The 20329-nt window shown below is 44.2% G+C and overlaps 1 protein-coding gene across 3 annotated transcripts in view; it reads right to left on the bottom strand.

The window, feature by feature from the left end:
* The window catches only part of LRP6 (LDL receptor related protein 6), a 136419-nt gene that overhangs the window by 53031 nt on the left and 63059 nt on the right, over positions 1-20329 (bottom strand). For 2 of the 3 annotated variants that reach the window (XM_075442162.1, XM_075442170.1), the window contains exons 4-7: positions 13445-13641; positions 12574-12705; positions 2097-2493; positions 1406-1577 (exon numbers count right to left, since the gene is read on the bottom strand). In XM_075442162.1, coding sequence (XP_075298277.1) covers positions 1406-1577; positions 2097-2493; positions 12574-12705; positions 13445-13641 — 898 coding nt within the window. The remainder of the gene's footprint in view (positions 1-1405; positions 1578-2096; positions 2494-12573; positions 12706-13444; positions 13642-20329) is intronic. The other variant, XM_075442179.1, reaches the window with a different exon arrangement.

The following is a 20329-nucleotide window of genomic DNA, read 5'->3' as shown; positions in this document are numbered from 1 at the left end:
CTCATTCTGCTGGCTCACATTGGTTTAAAAACAATGAAATGGAAATTGTCCCAGCAGACTTTGTGCCAGATCAGATATGTTCTGTACTGCCACAGACATTGCAATGTTGGCATAAACATTATATCATGTGTTCTAGCCAATTTGACAGGATTGCAGCTGTGAGCTCATGTCTGATCTAGATGAAAAATTCTATCACAAACAGATCCAGCACTGAACAGAATCATTATTAATGAATATGGAACCGTGGGTCTAAGTAAGACTGAAGTGCGTGAAAAAATCTCCATGTTTTTGCGAGCATGAGAGTGGAGAGTGCCTAACTTGCCTTTTGCAAAATGCATTGAAGTCCAAGACAGTACCAGGGCTGAAGTGCTCAATCTGTTGTGAATAGATCTCTAACATAGCCAAGACTCTTCTTCACATCTTTTCTCAGAGCTGATACAACGTTAGGTGAATTACAGACTATAAATCTTCTTTTCAGGACAAAGAAAACTGCGCTCCCCGAGGCTCTCCCAAGGAGAGCTTCAAAGCAACTCACCTTGCAGGACTGGAGTTGCTTTGACTCTGAAGGAGAACAAACAGTTATGTGACCTTCCAGCAGAAGACTGTGACTTCACATTCACTTATTTGAAGTCATAAATAAATTAACAATTTCATAAGGCTAGAGAAGATCTTGGGCCTAATGCGATAAGTGCTGAAAATTACTTGCAATGGGAAGGATTTGCTTAGGAAAGCCATAATTCATCGAAAGAATGGCAAATCTACAAGGATGTAACAAAGGTAGATAGTGCTACTATACATCAGGTAGTAGCCAAGTCTCCTGCTTCCACATAAACTTCTGCCTTTTGATAGTAAACTGAACAAATACTAAACCACACTATTTCCTCAAAGACTGCCAAAGAGATAATAAATAACAAATTTGTTCCATAAATGTTATATAACGAAACACACACAAGACTTTCAGTGTAGGAGAGAAGAAAAATGGCATTTGTGTTTTCAATTAAAAGTTTCAGCAGAACATACAAGAAAGAAACGAAAAATCTATCCTCTTGCAGGAACCCTAATAAAACCAGGGAGATGCAAATTATAGAGGATTCTTGGGAGTACAAATAGTTCTATGTGAAATGAGATTTGTTTCTTTAAAATATGTTCCACTTGCATCTAAGCTGAGCAGCACAAAGAATAAAACATATTAGTCCAATCATTTCCACTTCACACACAGAAAAATGGAGGAAGAATAGGGAGCAACTTACCCAAAGACAGAGAAGAAACTGAAACATTTCTTAAAGCACAAATCAACTATTATCCCATTGCCCTTTCAGCTATATCAGAATTTAAACACCACGAAAAATGGAGTAACTACGTCCTATAACTTCATGGAATTAAAAATGCAGGTGCAATTACAAACCTCTATTTTGTCTGTTTTGGCATCTCCCCAGTATATTTTGCTTTCTGCATAATCCAGTGCCAGTCCATTTGGCCAGCCAAGCGAGGTATTCACCAGCACAATTCTGTCTGAGCCATCTAATGCTGCCCTCTCAATCTTTGGGATTTCTCCCCAGTCAGTCCAGTACATGTACCTGCGCAGGAAACAAAAAATCTTAAGAACTGTTATTAAACAAAAATTTCAATATTCACACAGCTTCTTCCAGACTGCCATTCCCCAAAACCACTGCATTTCTAAGCCAAATATATTTCCCTTACTTAAGTAAGGATGCCCAATCCATGCAAAAAACATCACCATGTAAACACATTGACCTTTTACGAAAAACTCCTATATCAGTCACCTTAGCAAAACTACATAACCAGTGCTAGTTGTTGGAATAAACAGATGCACACAGTGCCCCACAATATTTTTAAACAGGAGAATAAAACCTAAGGACACGTAAGATGACTAGCCAGGTAGTCAAAAGGAAGCAGGAGTCCCTGTGCCTCAGAGCCTTAACTTTCAAAGAATCCCAGTATTTCCATTTTTGAAGACTCAGAAGTTTATCATTGCATCTGCACACAGGTAGACAGTTCACACCTACGTAGAGGCAGATGGAGGTTTCTTCTTTACACGACTAATATTTAACAAATGCTCATGAACAGCTGCTCACCCAACCATGGGATCCAGCACAATAGCTCTGGGTTCCTCCAGGTCTTCCGATATCAAGATTTTTCTCATGGTCCCATTAAGCCTTGTAACTTCAATACGGTCTGTGCCAGTGTCAGTCCAATACAGATTTCGGGCAACCCAGTCCACAGCAATGCCATCAGGATGCGCGATCTGTGCCGTGACAACAAACTGACTACCTGACCCATCGATGAACGAGCGGCGGATGGCCCTAACTTCATCGTCGGTCCAATAGATGTATCCTTCCAGAGGATCAAAGTCAATGGCGATGGCATGACGGATGTCCTCCAGTGGCAAAACGATGTCTGTAAAATCCGGGGTGTCTAAGGAAATTCGCCTCAAATCCGTCCGGCGGGCTAGAAGCAGCAGTTCAGTGGCACCTACATGAACAAGGCAAAACCACAACCATTTTACAAACACTGTGCAGTAAGCCTGTAAATAGTGAACCTGATTTTGCACCATTTCGTACAAACTAATCCAGCTACCTTGATTTCACAGGACCTAACCAAACTGATGGGCACCAGCAGAGAATTCCACTCCGGCTTCAAACGCGAGGTTGTTCTTCTGCAGAACAAGTCAGATGTGTTTGCAGAGGAAAATTCAGTTGTGATTTCCTTGTCCAAAATGTATTATGTTGGACATGTTTTCTACCCATACCATTCCCTCCAAAGGTACTGAAATAGATACGAAGTGACTATGCTGTTATTTTATGCAAATCAACAGATGGCCTGCAGCCTCTTAGATGAAAAATTAATTATATGAATAATTTACTGACTCTCTGCTGTTGTTGGTATAGGGGACAACGACGACAAACAAGCTGCATGTTTCAACACCACCCTTAGAAGGGGAAAAACATAACACAGAACGCCACAAGTAAATCTCCTTTGAGAAACTCCTACCAGAGGAATCGAATCTGGGAACCGACAACTGTCCGGCGACCACACGAAGCAGGAGGGCTGTCAGCTTCTCCCGTATTTGTGGAGAACAAGCTTACTGAAGACATGAAGAGAAATAACAGCGTGTCTTCTGAAGTCATTCTGAGCTGATGCGTACAAAAGCCTTGCTGGCTTTTAGGTCAAAAGTCAGAATCGCAATAAATCACTAAGATCCACTTGCACTGCTGAAGATGTTTTCACACAGGGCAACACAAGCTCGGACAAGGTCCTGTGCAGCCTGCTGTAGGTGACCCTGCTTCAGCAGGAGGGTTGGACTAGATGACCCACAGAGGTCCCTTCCAACCCCTACTATTCTGTGATTCTGTGATGGTACATGTGCTGGGCATCTGATCAGTGACAGATGTATACATCGTCTGTTCCAATTCATTCTCATTTCATTTTCTGTTCTGTCACTAGATTTTAATGTGATGATGGATAAACAACCACCACACCCCATTCCAATTAAACTGGCCTATCAGTTTGGATCTCCCCATCAGGGAGATAAGAGCAGTTCTGGCCTCGGGGAAGCCTGAGCCAAGGTGACAAATGCGTGCAATCCTAAACGCGGGGAAAGCGTGTTGCAATGGCTCTCCTCATGCAGCGAGGGAAAGGGTTTGGCAGGGACTGGTGCAGGTGTGAGGACAGAGGAGGGGGGGAGAGGGGAGGCAGGGAAGGTTTAGGATAATAAATGTATTGACGTTGCAGTGGAAAAGAGCCATCGCCAAGCCACCTTCCGTCCATGTCTTGATCTTACAGAGGTATAAATAAGGGCTGGAAGACGGAAAGAGCAACAACTAAAGCAAGTAGGTCACTGACGAAAAAAGAATTTTGGTGTCTGATGCTAAATTTACTTTTTAAAAATTCAGTAATTGTTATTGGTTCTAGATGAAACCTCATTGCATGCCAAACTTTGGAGAGATGCCAAAGCAGCCATTGCTTCATTTACAGCAAATTTAACGCATTAAAAACATTTAAGACACTTTCACTGTGCTGCAAGAAACAGCACCTTTCAACAACTGAAGCTGAGAGTACTATTACAAGTGTTCCTGATTGGTAGTCCAGAACAGATTATGATCAGCTTTGGGATCCTCTGTCTTAAAAAAATTTGTGTTCAGAAACACATGTACACACTACTCAATTGTTCTTCTAGTGAGTAACACTATTAATTAATATCAGGAAGGAGGAACCTGTAATTACATGTCTATGCACCCTTCAAAATAACGTAAAGCTTGTGACATTGTAAATGGAAATCAGGCATGTTAGTAAGATTTTTTTATAATTACAGAAGTAACTAATCTTGTCTCAGCAGTTTGTAAGTACATCTGTGTTTGTTACTACTAAGTATATCAAACAATTCAGCATCAAGATCCAAGAAATCAGCTGCATTATGGTCGTATAAAGTATTAACTCATAACTAATCCCAGCTACTTAGGTTTAGGTAAGAAAGAAATCTCTAGTACTTTCTTACGAACTTCATGGTCATTTATCCAACTTACCTTTCAAACAAAACTATGAAAATCTTATTAAAAAAACCCAAACAATGATACATTTTTTGCATTCTCTAATAAAATTAAGGTTAAGCAAACGCACTAACCTCAGACTTCCAAGCAGTTAGAGAGCTATGCATAGTCTACCATATACAGAAAAGTGTAAGGCACAATTCATAAATAATATGCGGGCTCTAGCTGAGGTTGACAGTTATTTTGAAGAACCAATTCCAGGTCCTCAGAAAGACTCAGCTGAGTACAACTATGCCTCTGCTGAAACTCACCCTTAAAATTGACCAACTGACCTTCCAATTCTTCTCAAAGACAACTCATTTCAACAGCATCCTGCTTCTGGGTTGCAACACTTGTTTAGTCCACTAACGCACTGTTTCTAAGCTTTAAGTCAGCACTGGGAAATCACTGGTTTTCAGCTAACCCATGCTGCTCTCTGGAACCCCGAGCTAAGAATTTCATGGTCTTTATCTGGGGGCTTGGCTAACATTTCAGGTCCCACTCAAACACCAGTCACTACCCCTCCAATTAAGCAATAAAAAAAAGCTTACTCTAGAGCTATTACCTACCCATCTGCAAAGCAACACCTCAGCTGCTTCGTCAGGTCATTCTGTTCAGGCAAAAGAAACCAAGCAGCAGAGAAGCATCTCGCCTCAAGGTAGGCTGAAGGAAAGATCACTTTGAACCACAATTCAGGCTTGTCCTGACAATAGCAAAAATAGCAAATACAAGAGCTGGGCACATTCATGGACTGAGCCCATTACCACCTTGACAGCAATCAAGAAAAAAAAGGTGGTCTTAGAACCAACACACAGAATTTGCACCTGTGGCAAACGCCAGCTGTACAAAGTGTAGCTGGCTAGGCACTGATCACCACTCAGAAGATTGCTCAAGGTACTCAGGGTTGCCAGGACATAACAGAATCAATCAACTTTGTTCACTTCTATTCCAAAGACCAGTTATGGTGCGAATGCTAAAATGTGACAGCAGGATCTCCAGATTTCTTCACTCTGCCTCTCCAAGACAAACTCTGCCTCTAATGATGAGAGTGACTGAGAACATCATGGGTATGGAATCCTATTTCAAAAAAAGCACAAAAAAGGCAGGGAAAGACAATGCAGGGTGCGTGCCAGCATAACTTCGTCTTCTCTTCAATTTATCAGCACTTACTGGGAGAGAAGAATGAGCCATGAACACATAAAACACCTCAAACCACAACTAGATCAAACTCTTCCAAAAGGTACGTCGAGGCTGCAACCAGAGCTCAGACCTCAACGTGCATTGGCAGACCTGAGGCAGTTCCTCCACTCAACACAGAATCACAGAATGGTTGGGGTTGGAAGGGACCTCTGTGGGTCACCCAGTCCAACCCCCGTGCCCAAGCAGGGTCACCCAGAGCAGGCTGCACAGGACCTTGTCCAGGCGGGTCTGGAATATCTCCAGAGAAGGAGACTCCACAACCTCCCTGGGCAGCTCCAGGGCTCCGTCACCCTCAGAGAGAACAAGTTCTTCCTCGTGTTCAGCTGGAACTTCCTCTGCTTCAGTTTGTGCCCGTTGCCCCTTGTCCTGTTGCTGGGCACCACTGAAAAGAGCTTGGCCCCATCCTCCTGACACCCACCCTGCAGATATTTATAAGCATTTATGAGGTCCCCTCGCAGCCTTCTCTTCTCCAGGCTGAACAAGCCCAGCTCCCTCAGCCTCTCCTCGTAGGAGAGATGCTCCAGTCCCCTCACCATCCTCGTAGCCCTCCGCTGGACTCTCTCCAGTAGCTCCTCATCTTTCTTGACCTGGGGAGCCCAGAACTGGACACAGTACTGCAGATGGGGCCTCACCAGGGCAGTGTAGAGGGGAAGGAGAACCTCCCTCGACCTGCTGGCCACACTCCTCTTGATGCACCCCAGGATCCCGTTAGCTTTCTTGGCAGCCAGGGCACACTGCTGGCTCATAGACACCTCAGACTGCACGCACAAGGACGCGGTGGCCTAGACCAAGGCACAGGGGACCTGGAGCAGAGTTTACTGCCCATGCTGCTGTCTTCTCTAACTCCTGGTGATCTCTGCCTGTAGATACATCTCGAACACAGCGCTGGGTTTGAGGGCAGAGACCACCAGGTACGCTGCGGTGTGTGCTCACAGCCTTCAAACCGTCGTGCGCAAAGTTCCCATGCAAACACTTGCCGGCAGATTAAGCATATGGCTGTCCCATACTGAAAAACCAGGTCCTGCTGCTTAGCCTCCATGCTGGTCTCCCACACAATCCTAAGTGACCTCAGCAACCTGTAATCTATTTAAAAAAAAAAAAAAAAATCTCTCCCAAACGACTCAAATTGGGGACCAAACTCAAGGTTCTTTTTAGCAGTGCCTCAAGTCATGGGGTATTCAGGATAGTTAGCAACTTTTCTAAAATCAAGTCCCTTACTTAAGATGTCTAAATATGGACATAAAAGCTTTACTCCAGACTCTTTATTTTTGAGAGCTTTAGCCTACTTTCACTAAGCACTTTGAAAGCTGGGATTACAAGCTCACGGATGGTGCATTACATTAGTCCTGGAACTAATACTTTCCTCAAAAAGTCACTATCAAAAATCAAAATAATTTAAATCTATGTTCTAGAAGAAGTCAAGGGAAGGGGGAGAAAAGGGGAGACAGAGCAAGGATGCAGATACGTGCAACGGCATAGCTTTAAAGTCCAAAGTCTAATGCCCTGCTAACCTTTACAATTAATTACATCTTCTCCATGATATACAGGCCTCAGTCATTTGTAAGTTATTGAACTTTAAAACCATCAGTGGTTGCTGATGCTAGTACAGCTACACAGACACTCGCTCAGGAACTCACATACAAGAAGTGCTAGACCTAGGACACGTATAATGCATTCTCTGTATCTGAGAAATCAAGATTATTAATACATCCTCAACAGAATTACCACACATTCGACTAATATATTTCTCTCCTAAATGCCTGTCCCCAGTTGTAAAGTCACTGTTGTCAGAGAGCCCCCGATACTACAATACAAATTAAAGTGAATTAAATTAACGTCTTGGTCTGTGCAGTCAAATCAGGATTCTGGCTATTCCTGACAAAGCAAATCACCCACCGGGCAGCCCAGAATTGCAAAAAGGAAGTGCAAATCTCTGATTACTGCCTCCAGGCCTACGAGGGAAGATGAGCAGCTACTGGAGAGAGTCCAGCAGAGGGCTACGAGGATGAGGAGGGGACTGGAGCATCTCTGCTACGAGGAGAGGCTGAGGGAGCTGGGCTTGTTCAGCCTGGAGAAGAGAAGGCTGCCAGGGGACCTGATAAATGCTTATAAATATCTGCAGGGTGGGTGTCAGGAGGATGGGGCCAAGCTCTTTTCAGTGGTGCCCAGCGACAGGACAAGGGGCAATGGGCACAAACTGAAGCAGAGGAACCTCCAGCTGAACAGGAGGAAGAACTTCTTCCCTCTGAGGGTGACGGAGCCCTGGCACAGGCTGCCCAGGGAGGCTGTGGAGTCTCCTTCTCTGGAGATATTCCAGACCCGCCTGGACAAGGTCCTCTGCAGCCTGCTCTGGGTGACCCTGCTTGGGCAGGGGGTTGGGCTGGGTGACCCCCAGAGGTCCCTTTCAACCCCCACCATTCTGTGATTCTGTGATTCTGTCCACAGGCAAAACAAAGACTTTTCCTGGAAGAGAACAGAAATGGCCAAAGCAAGGCTGAAATTCTGAAGCAGTGCTTTTTCTTCATGGGGAAAGTCGCATCTCCTTGCTCAGCTGAAGTCACCACTGGTTTTCTCAGTACAAACCACAGATCCATACTGGTAGTAGAAAATGCATGAAATAAGTAAAATTAACTACAGGCAAAGACAGAAGCAGAGCACACAGACAGAGAGATCTTTGAGCACTAGTAAGACTGTAACTCCAATGAGAAACTCTTAAGACAAACCTGAGTTTTCTTCTAAAAACAAACCTGAATTTTCTTCTAAAAACAACCATCAAACAGGTCATTTAAACACAGCACTGTCAAACTCCAAACAGCAGTGCCTGTAATACTGGAAAAAGAGAAATCCCAGTATTTCCTGTAGAAGAGGACAATAAATAACTGAGAACATGACAACAGTAGGTAAAAGCTCTCTGGTAGAAGTTCCTGGGTGCTCAGACAGGACTCTTCGCTTCGGACATTACTGACCAAGGAGCAGCTGGCCACGAAAACGGCTTATTCTGCCTTTTTCCTTCGAGGCACAGGGATTTACAAACTTTCACCTACGCAAAGGGGGAGCTAAGAGCTTGCTACACACCCACATCTGTGTTATTTAACTGTTCCGTTTTGTAACAGGAATAGAAATTAAGACATGAACAATCAGCAAGTATTATCAGTTAGTAAAAAAATAGCTAATTTTATTCCAAGTTATCACCCTTTCCTGAAACCCTGTGGAGCAGTGTTTCTAAATGGGGGTGTGTGTGTATTCTATTCATAGGTCTCACAAGAAATGGTAAAACTCCTCTAAGGTGTGATGAAAACAAAACTACAAAAACCAGAGAAACTAACACTGGGAGAAAGGGGAGGGAGGAAAAGCTTTCCTTTAAACCAAGATTATTCAAAAATGCTAGGTTGTCATGGAAACTGCTCCGGGAGGGTCAGCCAGCCTCACCTTTGGCTGCAAGGATCATCTGTCAATGCCAAAGCCCTGCAAACACCACAAACACGCACTCCAAATTCACCCGTCAAAATCTTTCCAGTCCAGGCTGGTGCTCTCATCAGCACAGCATGAAATGAAGTTCTCTCCTCAAAGAGGCTCCTTTCAGCATGAAACAATTCCGTTTAGGAACCAGTCTGATGTTAGCCTACTGCTAGCAGACAAATCAGCCTTTAAGAAGAGAAACTCTCAGCCTTATATTTCACCTTTCTTCACCTGCAAGTCATTCCCCCTCCTTCCCTTCCCAAAAGTCATATATATATATATATATTCTAATTGCAAATGATTTAATCACTCAATGTTTCAGTCTGTTGCAGCGTAATAGATATATACTGAAATGATCCAAGGTAAAAATGTTCAGTTCTCAGGGTGAAAGCAGAACTGAGTCCTGAGAACTGAACATTTTTACCTTGGATCATTTCAGTGTATATCTACAGGCAAGTACAAAGGGGAAAAAAACCCCAAACCAAGAAACCACAACCAACCCCCCACCCTGCACACCTGAAAAAGAAGAAATAAATCCACTTCCCCAGGGTCACCGAGCAGCCTCAGGAAGGAAGTCCACCCACAAACATGGATGGATTTACATCTCAGTATCTGGTCTGTGGCTGGTCTGGCGCTGTCTGACTGCCAGACTTCCCCGAATCAGTAACTGCAGCCTTCACAACTACAAGAAGAAATTCCAGCGAGTCTCTGCCTTGAAGAGCTCTGAAAAGTTATAGATCACTCGCAAAGGCCCTAAGCCTATCACCCTCACCTCTCCCCCGTGAGAGGAGCGAAAAAACAGTCCAAAATATTTCATTATTTCGGGGTAAGCTTAGCTCTACATGAAGCCTGAAGCTTCCTCACACTCCTCCCAGAAGCTAGACCTGCACGGGACCACCAAAGTTCAGTGAAACCAACGGATCTAATGCACAGTTTCAGGACGTTGTTTCACTTGGGTATGCACTAACTCGTTTCTAAGTCCGAGAAGCAGCGGTATGCAACACTCACTGAGCTAAATAAACACAGACTCAATTTTCTTGCCCTTCTCCCCGTCCATTTTACTTCTTGAAAAGGGTGGGGCAGTGTTTTGGAAAGATGCAATAGCAGAATGGTGGTGATAAATGCAACATTACATTGACAAGCATAGGATAAATAAATGGTTTTTTTTGCATACAGATGGACAACACACTGTAGTAAATGGGTTAACAAAATTTCTGATAAAATGGGAGCTCTATTTTGTGAGCCAAATATACTTTATGGCTGACTGAGAATGTACAATTTGGCTTCTCGTGTTCAGGAGGAGGAAAAAAAAACAACAGCAATGAATTCTGCCACACACGGAATGGCTGAAAAAGTGAACTGATGATTTTGAGTATCTCTCCACGTGAAGTCAAAGCCTTTTTAATAAGGTTTGTTTGAGTTTTTTTTAATACCGTTCCTCTACTTGCCCTTGGTAATTTCCTTTGATGCGCTAGAAAGGCACAGGGCAGCTACCCTGCGTGGCAGGTTGCCTCGGTGAGGACACGGGGCTGAACCTGAGCAGGGAAGCGGGCACTGCTGTGATACAGAATCACAGAATAGTAGGGGTTGGAAGGGACCTCTGTGGGTCATCTAGTCCAACCCTCCTGCCAAAGCAGGGTCACCTACAGCAGGCTGCACAGGACCTTGTCCAGGCGGGTCTTGAATATCTCCAGAGAAGGAGACTCCACAGCCTCCCTGGGCAGCCTGGGCCAGGGCTCCGTCACCCTCAGAGGGAAGAAGTTCTTCCTCATGTTCAGACGGAACTTCCTGTGCCTCAGTTTGTGCCCAAAACGACGACAATGCCCAAAATACGACGACATGTTCCTCGGGACACAGCATGTGGGGAGGAAATAGATACAGCCTTTCTTGCCTAGAGGTTCTTCACCCTTTTCCTACCAGCAGTAAGTCAACGGGAAGCAATTTCTCTCTCTTGATCCCTCCAGGGCTTGTTCTAACTGCTGTCCTTAGTCCTTCAGCCTCTGCTGCCTTACCTGCCCACCTCTGCTTGGCAAGCAACCAAGCCTTCACCACGCCCCAGCCCCCACATGGGCTTTTTGTGCAGCTCTGCTTTTGCAAACACGCCTGTATTGGGTAACAACTGCTTTAGCTGTCTGCTCCGCAAAGGAGTTTATCTGTGAGTATCAAGTGGTTTTCAATAAGCACGTGAATTTGTGTTGCATTCTGGCTAGGTATGGCCAACTCAGAGCAGTATTACTAAAGCCTGTTCCTTGCACTGGCAGAAAGGGATGAAAAACATGTTGTGTATGTATTGGTAAGTTCTTACAAACAATCCTGCGAGGCTAATTTGGGAGCTGCTTTTGAGTTTTTCACATAAAAGCAGCAATTTATTTTAACAAGGTTCACACATACACAAATAGCCACGCAAAAATAATCAGCAAAGAGCATGAAATAGCATGAAATTAAAACAAACGCTGAACAGTAGCTGACAAGCCTAGAAGAATTTCTAAAATATAAAATGACAATTTAAAAAAATTATTTCTATATACATTTTATTTAGCCTATTTTCAGTAAATTCTGCTGTATCTTTGTTTCTTTCTCCATTTACCTTTGTCAGAGATGATCTGCATAAAAGATGGTTATTTATGAGCAAGCCAATTATCTCCCTGTGTTTATTTTGATCCTGTTAATGTACTACAGCAACCACAGCACAACATCCCAAGACCTATACTTACAAAATACAGCAACGTAAAATCATATACACTGGCCCACAACGAGACACTTACTAAAAGCAGTTTGGGGTGAGCGGTAGCAGCCCGAAATCTCAATCACGTCTTGGGTTTTAAGGCTGCAACACTTTCAATACCTCTAAAATCCATGCCATTCTTTTTGGTTCCTATATACAGATGTAGGTGCCTGACTTTATGCATGTGAACTGCAAGAGATTCCAGGTGTATGTGCGTATAATAAAAAGACATCAGATCTTTTAAAAAAAAAAATGTTTTCATTGTACAATCCTAACAGTGAAACCCTAATTCATGAAAAATAACATTAGATACATTGTAGAGACAACAGAGGAGGCAAGTATCATTTTCTCTAAGAAAAGGAAACAAGACAGCCCCCCCAAAACTTGCAGGGAATTGGTGAGACACAGAATTGCAACCCAAATTTTGTGACTGGAGGTAACCTGCTCTTCAGCCATGAGCCTCTTTCTTTTTTGAAACGCGGAGGGCATTTTCCAACCACTTTTATCTGCACTGCAAAAGCTCACACGATTTCACAATTTGCCACCCCTAACGTGCATTATACAGTAAAGCTGGAAAAACCCCTTTCCCTCTAAAACCTACTTTGCACTTAATCTGAAAGGATTTTTAAAACCAAAGCCTACCATCTTTGCAGGTCTTTCCATTCTCAAGAAGTTTCACACCAGTGGGACATGCACACTGATAAGAGGGCTTGGTAGGAGACATCAAACACAAGTGGGAGCAGCCACCATTATTAATTCCACATGGGTTTGTAGCTGTTAAACATAAATCACACAGATTAATGCTTCGGATAACGAATGACCTCATCTCATGTGTTAAGACACATACGGCATTTGAGTGGTAGAATCGGTGGCAGCAACACAGATTAAAGAAGGAAATGATAAACACAGAACAAGGAAAAATCAATCCCAAGTGTTGAGTAGTGGGGTATTTATGGTATGAAAATGCATGGATGTTGAACGTTTCCTTTCTCGGGGAAGCAGCACTTAGCTCTAAACAAGAGCCTTGTTTCAGCTCTGCCCTTCTCATTTTCACAAGCTATTCAGCATGTTGGTGCTGAATGTATAGTAGGTTGCATATAGAAAAACAAAATGCAAACACAGTAAATTAATACAATGGTTAAGACAGTGGTTATTACACAGAGCTAGTCTTGCTTAATAGCATCTGCCAAATTCACACTACTTTCCATTCAGGAACTACTACTTGGAAAAAACAAAAATACCATGTTGCCTAAAGTTATGGCACATGAAACAGAAAAAGGAACACGACAACAGGATAAATGTGGCAGGCAGGAAAAAAACAAGAGGTTTTTCTGCACTTAAAAAAACAATGTAGAGAATGTTTGGTTTCTCTTTGGGTCTTTTCCCAATCTCTGCATTGGAAAAATTGCATCATGACGCGAGCGAAGCCACCCACCACCATACAGCAAGACTAATTAAGATTTTTGCAAATCAGTTCCAACTTGCCGTTAAGAAAGAAAGCAAGACAGCTTACCATTTGGCTGCCTCTTTTGGCTGAAAGCATGGATATCCATGGGAGAGAAGATGTTGGAATGTATTTCACGCAGGTCCTCCCCGGAGTGCTTGCTGCAGGCCAAGATTGAATGCGTGTTCCAGTCAGTCCAGTACAACGTGTCCCCAAACAGCGTCAAAGCAAAAGGATGTGGAAGGGAGCCTTTAACCACCGCTTGCCTAATAGAGTACAGGGAAGAAAACGAATGCTCAAAACACAATTCATGCTGCAGATGTGCTCGAACATAGCTTTTGTGAAAAGAGGTTTTACAGTGCCAGTAGTGCTGATGAAAACTTTCTATTTAAGGGGAACAAATATAGTACGCTCACTTCTGAGGAATGATACAGGGAAAGAACACAAGAGTTCTATTTCCAGGCTGCCTACTGATGCTGAGACAGCCAAGAGACACCAACCAAAATCTTTATCTAAGTCTGCAGCTATTTCTTAGCACCGTTGTAACACCCAATACCTGTGGGGCTCTATGTCACCATAAGCCAGTGAGGAGAATCGCCAGGTGATTTTATGCAAGTCTGACCGCTGCCTGCTGATTTATGATCTCCATCATTTTCAGCCTCAGCAGATTTCAAACCCAGACGGCAGTTGGTCAATTATCAGCCCATCCATCTCTTCCAGTTGCACTCTTTTGAACCATCAGAAAAATAATCTAATGGCAAATAGTTTCACTGTAAAGAAATCCTTCAAGTTACTCTTCATGATTCATTATTATGATAATTATTAAGCTATTGTTTTTATTATAAGCGGTGCCATTAAACAGAGCTCTACTGATCTTCTGCCATGGTAATGGTATCATTTCTGAGCAAACTGGGTCACCGCCTGTCTCCAGGTTCATAAACAAAATTAAAGAGTATACCCATACATTTTATGTATATATACAAACACATGCTCATTAGCCATCACAAAAACGCAGCACAAACATTACTGAAGACAGTTTTTCCAGGTTCTTGTGATATAGAAACTAATTACCTGTACCCAGGTTCCTCAAAACTGGAATTAAGTAGCTCAGTTCTCACAGATATTTTATTCAGAATCATAGAAGAACCTAGGATGGAAAGGACCCTGGAGGTCATCTGGACCAACACCCTGCCCAGAGCAGGGCCACACAACTACCATTTACACAAGCACAACCACTGCACCATTTACACAAACATTTTCAAGCACCGTTTACACACGCACTTCTTTCCACTTCCTTTCTTCTGAACTGTGAGGGTGCCCACGCGTTCCCACACGCGCAGGCTCCCACTGAACCCTCAGCTCACCTTCCCTCTCTCGGACAGAAAGTGTAAGGGACTGACACCCAGCTCTACTGCTTCTCCAAGCATAAGGCAGACTATGAACACCAGCCTCACAATGTTCTTCTTGCAGGTAAAAGAGTCATTATCTGGATATTCACTGAGAAAACACCCCCGCACTGTATGAATCCCATCTGCAAAGAAGTTGGTAACCCAAGCAGTTTAGTAGAGGACTCTTACTTTCCAAATATTTTCTGTTAAAACATAACAGAAGAGTATATTAAAGCCAGAAACTCGAAGGTGTCTTCTGTCAATGACTCTGAGTACAAAGAGACTGCAGTCACTACTGCTCTTTCACCTTAGCTTCTGGACAAAGATGCCTTCTCTTTAAAGCTGCTTTTTTTTCTGCTCCTAAGAAAAACACACACATTCCCTTTTCCAATTCTACACTAAACAAAATTTTCTATTTTGTGATATTTTGCACTCAAAAGTAGGACACACTGTCTTTTTCTTATCTCTGTCTGGAGTCAGGTATATATATGCTGCTAATTAAATGTACCAACTAAGCATCTTACAAAAGACTATTGTAATACAATTTATAGCTGAAGCCTACCAGCCAAACAGTGAAGCCAGAATAACACTACACACTCCCGTACCAAGAATAAAGGCATTCTAATTCTATAAACGTTTTTACCAACCCCACCCCCAAACCCTAAATGCCTTCAGATTTGAATAATTTTAGTTTATAGAAGGCTTGGAGGCGAAGTCTTTATGACAAATTTATGACGTTTGTCACATGGGACAGAAACAATAAAAATCCAAAGCTCTCACTATGACCAAACCTGCACCACAGACAGCATTCCCGTGCATAAGCGAAGCCGCATTTTTGTAAAGCGTCTCTTGCAGTTCATTAAATAAAAAAAAAAAATCAGGGGATTTTTAAATGCCATGCGTACCCGCCGTCCCTGGTGGGAATAAATCTTTGAGTACAAGAGACATCTCTAGACGCGCCCAACTTTCAGACAACCATCTATTCATACGAAGATGCATAAGGTGAACTGTGGCCCTTCTTTAAACCAGCCCTTACCTGGAGAGATTCAGGAGCACTTCACCTGACTGCGCCGTCAGCCGCGGCCTTGAAGCCATTGCTCCTCAACTCGCACGCTTTTTCTGAGCAGATACAAGTTACCGCCACATGAAAACGGCTTCGGGCCCAGGTACAGCAGCACCTATTTCTTGCATCTCACTAAGATGAGTATTACCAGTAACACGTGCCCCGTATCCCTCGTTTCCAGCAAGCCATCCCAGTATGACAGCTCACTTCCAGTCAAACCCAGCAGGGCTATTCCCCTCCCCGAACATACTCTGCGCTCCCTTGCGAACGGGAGCCACGCGACGCGCGTCGGCACAGCGGCCGTGGCCGAGTTGCACTCAAGGAGCTTCTCCAGCCCAGCACCTCCACAGCCAAGGTGCTAAAAAACAGCAAAAGGAAGGGAGAGGGAGCAAGAAATGTCCTTCTGATGGCTGCCGTCGGGCAGCTCTGCTTCGGCGCGACCCGCGTTAGGAACTGCGGAGCTCTGGTTCTGGTGGGTGAGAAGAGGGGTCCCGGCTTCCGCCTCAATTATTTATAAAACACACGCGGGTGAACGAGGGGCCCCAGAACGTCACCCACAGTACCCAGCTGGGTCTCCACGTGCCTGGCCTTGCTGATAAAGCCACCGACCCGTGTACCAGGTACGGCACCGCGGGTGTAATCGGACTGACGTGACCTGACAGCTCTTCGGTGGCAGCTACCTTCAGCCTCTGCGTTACCAGCCCAGGCTCGGCTGGAGCAAGCGATACGACAGCAAAAAGTGCTGCGTCCTGTTGTACTTCACCAAGCTCCTGAGCTCCTTCAAACTGCTGTACTCGTATCATTAGCCTCGTTAAAAAGAGACACCAGAGATGATGAGAAAGCGAGAGATGAGGATAAGGAGTGATGTTATTCGTTCAGGAGACATCTCTAGGGCTTCGGGAACGTGCAGATTGGCTACATATCAGATGGCACTAAGCACACGCTAACTTTAATAATCTTCCCTGCACCAGGCATACAATCACACAAATCTGCCTTAAAAATCTTGATGGCGACTGATATTTAAAAAGTCACCATCTCTGCTCTGTTTAGCTGCCTGGGAAGGAGAGGCGGAAGGAGACGGCAGAGAAGGAAGGTGGGAAGAGAAAAAGAGAGCGGGAACAAGCAGTCTCCACAGCAATGAAATCCCACCCACACTGCATATCGCAGTTTCCTACACACAACCACCACCATGTGTCATCACGGCAATCAGAGATGCAATTACAACAAAAATCTATTATAGTAAAGAGTTTTCTACTGCCGAAGAAAACACAGATCCAGTTTAAATACATTCACCTTTCTTCTGCTCTTATTCTGTTAAAGAGGCCTCTGAAATCTTTGTGAAGAGAAGGAAAAAGCAAATAAATACTAAACAAATTAAAGCAGGCATCACAAATTGGGCTACTGAACTCTGAAATGGAATACATATATGAAGATTCACAGAAAATCTATCCAGATTTATACTAATAATGACAAAAAAGCTCCTGCTTCAGGATAATATGCATTTCTGACAAAGACTAAACTCACCTGAAATAAAAATTAACAGTAAAATGACCAAATAAGATTAATTTTAAATTCATATCCTTTATCACAACCAGGATTTCCTCAGTCTGCCCTTCTCTCTTTTTCAACTAATACCAGCATTCAAATCCAAAGCTGGATTATAGCTATGAAATTTAAGAATTCTTCACACCAAAAGAAAGCCACCAAAAATCAAGATAATATAAATTTAAAATAGCATCAGAATTATGATTTTTTCCCTCTAGAACTTTAACAGATAATGCTTCATATGCAAGCATAATAGCATTTCTCCATAAAAATAAACAAGCAAACACTTTCCATTAGCCAAATCCCTTCTGTTCTGGCTACATTACAGTTCTCTAATTTAGAAAGCTGACCAGAACACCTGCAGAAAACCTGGGGTACTTCAGACATCCCCGCCTGTACGTCTCTAAAACATTAACATTCCAGCTTCACAGGAGCAGAACTCCTTTTGGGTGACCTCTGAGGCTGCCTGCACTCAATTCTCCAGGGCAGGGTGCAAGAATTTTCATGTTTATGTTTCAACGCATATCCGCATTTACTGCATTTTAATTTATTTTCCTTCTTATGCTATACCAAATCAATTCTCAGTTAAGGATCCCTAGGGGCTACGTTCTTATCAGGCCCTTTTTTTTTTTTTTAAACTCTTGGTAAGAGAAAAACAAACTAGAAAGTTGTGATGCTGCAACTACCATCACACCTACTTTCACGAAGGTTTAAAAACATAAAGATCCCATCTTCTGAACCTTGCTTTTAGTGCTCATCATGTTCAAGAAAGCATATAACAGACAGGCTCGCATGAATCAAATGATAATATTTTACACAAAATGTTTCTCTCCATTTACAGATTACTTCAGTCTGAGCATTCAAGAAATCACAAGAATTCCATAATTTTGACTTATGACAATTGGAAATATTAGCAAGTTGCTGCAGCACTTAGAGCACGAATCCTGCACACCATCAGATGCAGCGGGATGGAAGACCAACAGAGGACTGTGTAACACCACACCAAGGATGCCACAAGGAAGGCAGGGAGCTCCAGTTCCCTCAGAAGCTTACAGGGTTTCCTCTCCTGCCAACATCGCAAAAACATCTGCGAAGCAAACTTGGAAAACTAAGCTGGATTTTTACCATGAACGCTTGTCCCAGTATTCCTATCAGAATACAAGCCTGGTTCTAATTACCTGAGAAAGTAAAGAGGAAACATGACTTGTTGTATGTAATACCGTCTTTTAAAACCAAAATCACAGAATCACAGAATCACAGAATAGTAGGGGTTGGAAGGGACCTCTGTGGGTCATCTAGTCCAACCCCCTGCCCAAGCAGGGTCACCTACAGTAGGCTGCACAGGACCTTGTCCAGGCGGGTCTTGAATATCTCCAGAGAAGGAGACTCCACAACCTCCCTGGGCAGCCTGTGCCAGGGCTCCGTCACCCTCAGAGGGAAGAAGTTCTTCCTCATGTTCAGCTGGAGGTTCCTCTGCTTCAGTTTGTGCCCATTGCCCCTTGTCCTGTCGCTGGGCACCACTGAAAAGAGCTTGGCCCCATCCTCCTGACACCCACCCTTCAGATATTTGTAAGCATTTATGAGGTCCCCTCGCAGCCTTCTCTTCTCCAGGCTGAACAAGCCCAGTTCCCTCAACCTCTCCTCGTAGTGGAGATGCTCCAGTCCCCTCACCATCCTTGTAGCCCTTGTCTCTTTTGACACTTCTTTAAGCCACGATTGTCATGCGTTCCCAGAAAGTACACGTAACAAACAACAGGGCTAGCAATGACATTTCAAATCCCGCCTTCACTGACAGTCTGCTAAGTCGATCCGAAGCAAAGCCGTGGCTGAGAACTGAAGTCATTCTGCGGGTCATTTCTCAGGCAAACGCCATCACGACGCGCCGTGCGGAGGAAAGGCCTCCGGCACGAGGTGAGGAGGCTGGGAACCCGGCCGGAGGGGATGGCGGAGTTCAGAGGGAGGGTGCACCAGTAGCTCCACTGACTGCGGAGCGGTCTAGGCACTTCCTAACCCGAAGCTGCTCTCTCCTTGCTTTCTCTTTGCTTGCGATCCCGAGCTCATTCTGCACTTGCCATCTCAGGTCTTGGAAGCAGTATCGATGAGTATCCTGGTCTAACCATGAGCCAGCAGTGTGCCCTGGCTGCCAAGAAAGCCAATGGGATCCTGGGGTGCATCAAGAAGAGTGTGGCCAGCAGGTCGAGGGAGGTTCTCCTTCCCCTCTACACTGCCCTGGTGAGGCCTCATCTGGAGTACTGTGTCCAGTTCTGGGCTTCCCACTTCAAGAAAGATGAAGAGCTACTGGAGAGAGTCCAGCGGAGGGCTACAAGGATGGTGAGGGGACTGGAGCATCTCTCCTATGAGGAGAGGTTGAGGGAACTGGGCTTGTTCAGCCTGAAGAAGAGAAGGCTGAGAGGGGACCTTAAAAATGCCTACAAATATCTGCAGGGTGGGTGTCAGGAGGATGGGGCCAAGCTCTTTTCAGTGGTGCCCAGTGACAGGACAAGGGGCAATGGGCACAAACTGAGGCACAGGAAGTTCTGTCTGAACATGAGGAAGAACTTCTTCCCTCTGAGGGTGACAGAGCCCTGGCACAGGCTGCCCAGGGAGGTTGTGGAGTCTCCTTCTCTGGAGATATTCCAGCCCCGCCTGGACAAGGTCCTGTGCAGCCTGCTGTAGGTGACCCTGCTTCGGCAGGGGGGTTGGACTAGATGACCCACAGAGGTCCCTTCCAACCCCTACTATTCTGTGATTCTGTAATCACCCTGTCCTACATATTTTTATTTAAAGTCTACAAATATGTGGAGACCTGTGACCTAGTGACTCTAGCTGTATATGCAGCGTATGTGTATCACACACAGTCAGCTACAGATGTTTTGAAGCTCCACCTCTCCAGCATTCGATTTCAGAAGCACTTTGGGAAGAACCAAGAAGTTCACCCTAGCTCCGTGTCCAAATAAT

The sequence above is a fragment of the Opisthocomus hoazin genome, chromosome 1 (genome assembly GCF_030867145.1).
Source record: "Opisthocomus hoazin isolate bOpiHoa1 chromosome 1, bOpiHoa1.hap1, whole genome shotgun sequence".
Lineage (NCBI taxonomy): Eukaryota > Metazoa > Chordata > Aves > Opisthocomiformes > Opisthocomidae > Opisthocomus > Opisthocomus hoazin.
This window is presented reverse-complemented; position numbering and strand designations above follow the sequence as displayed.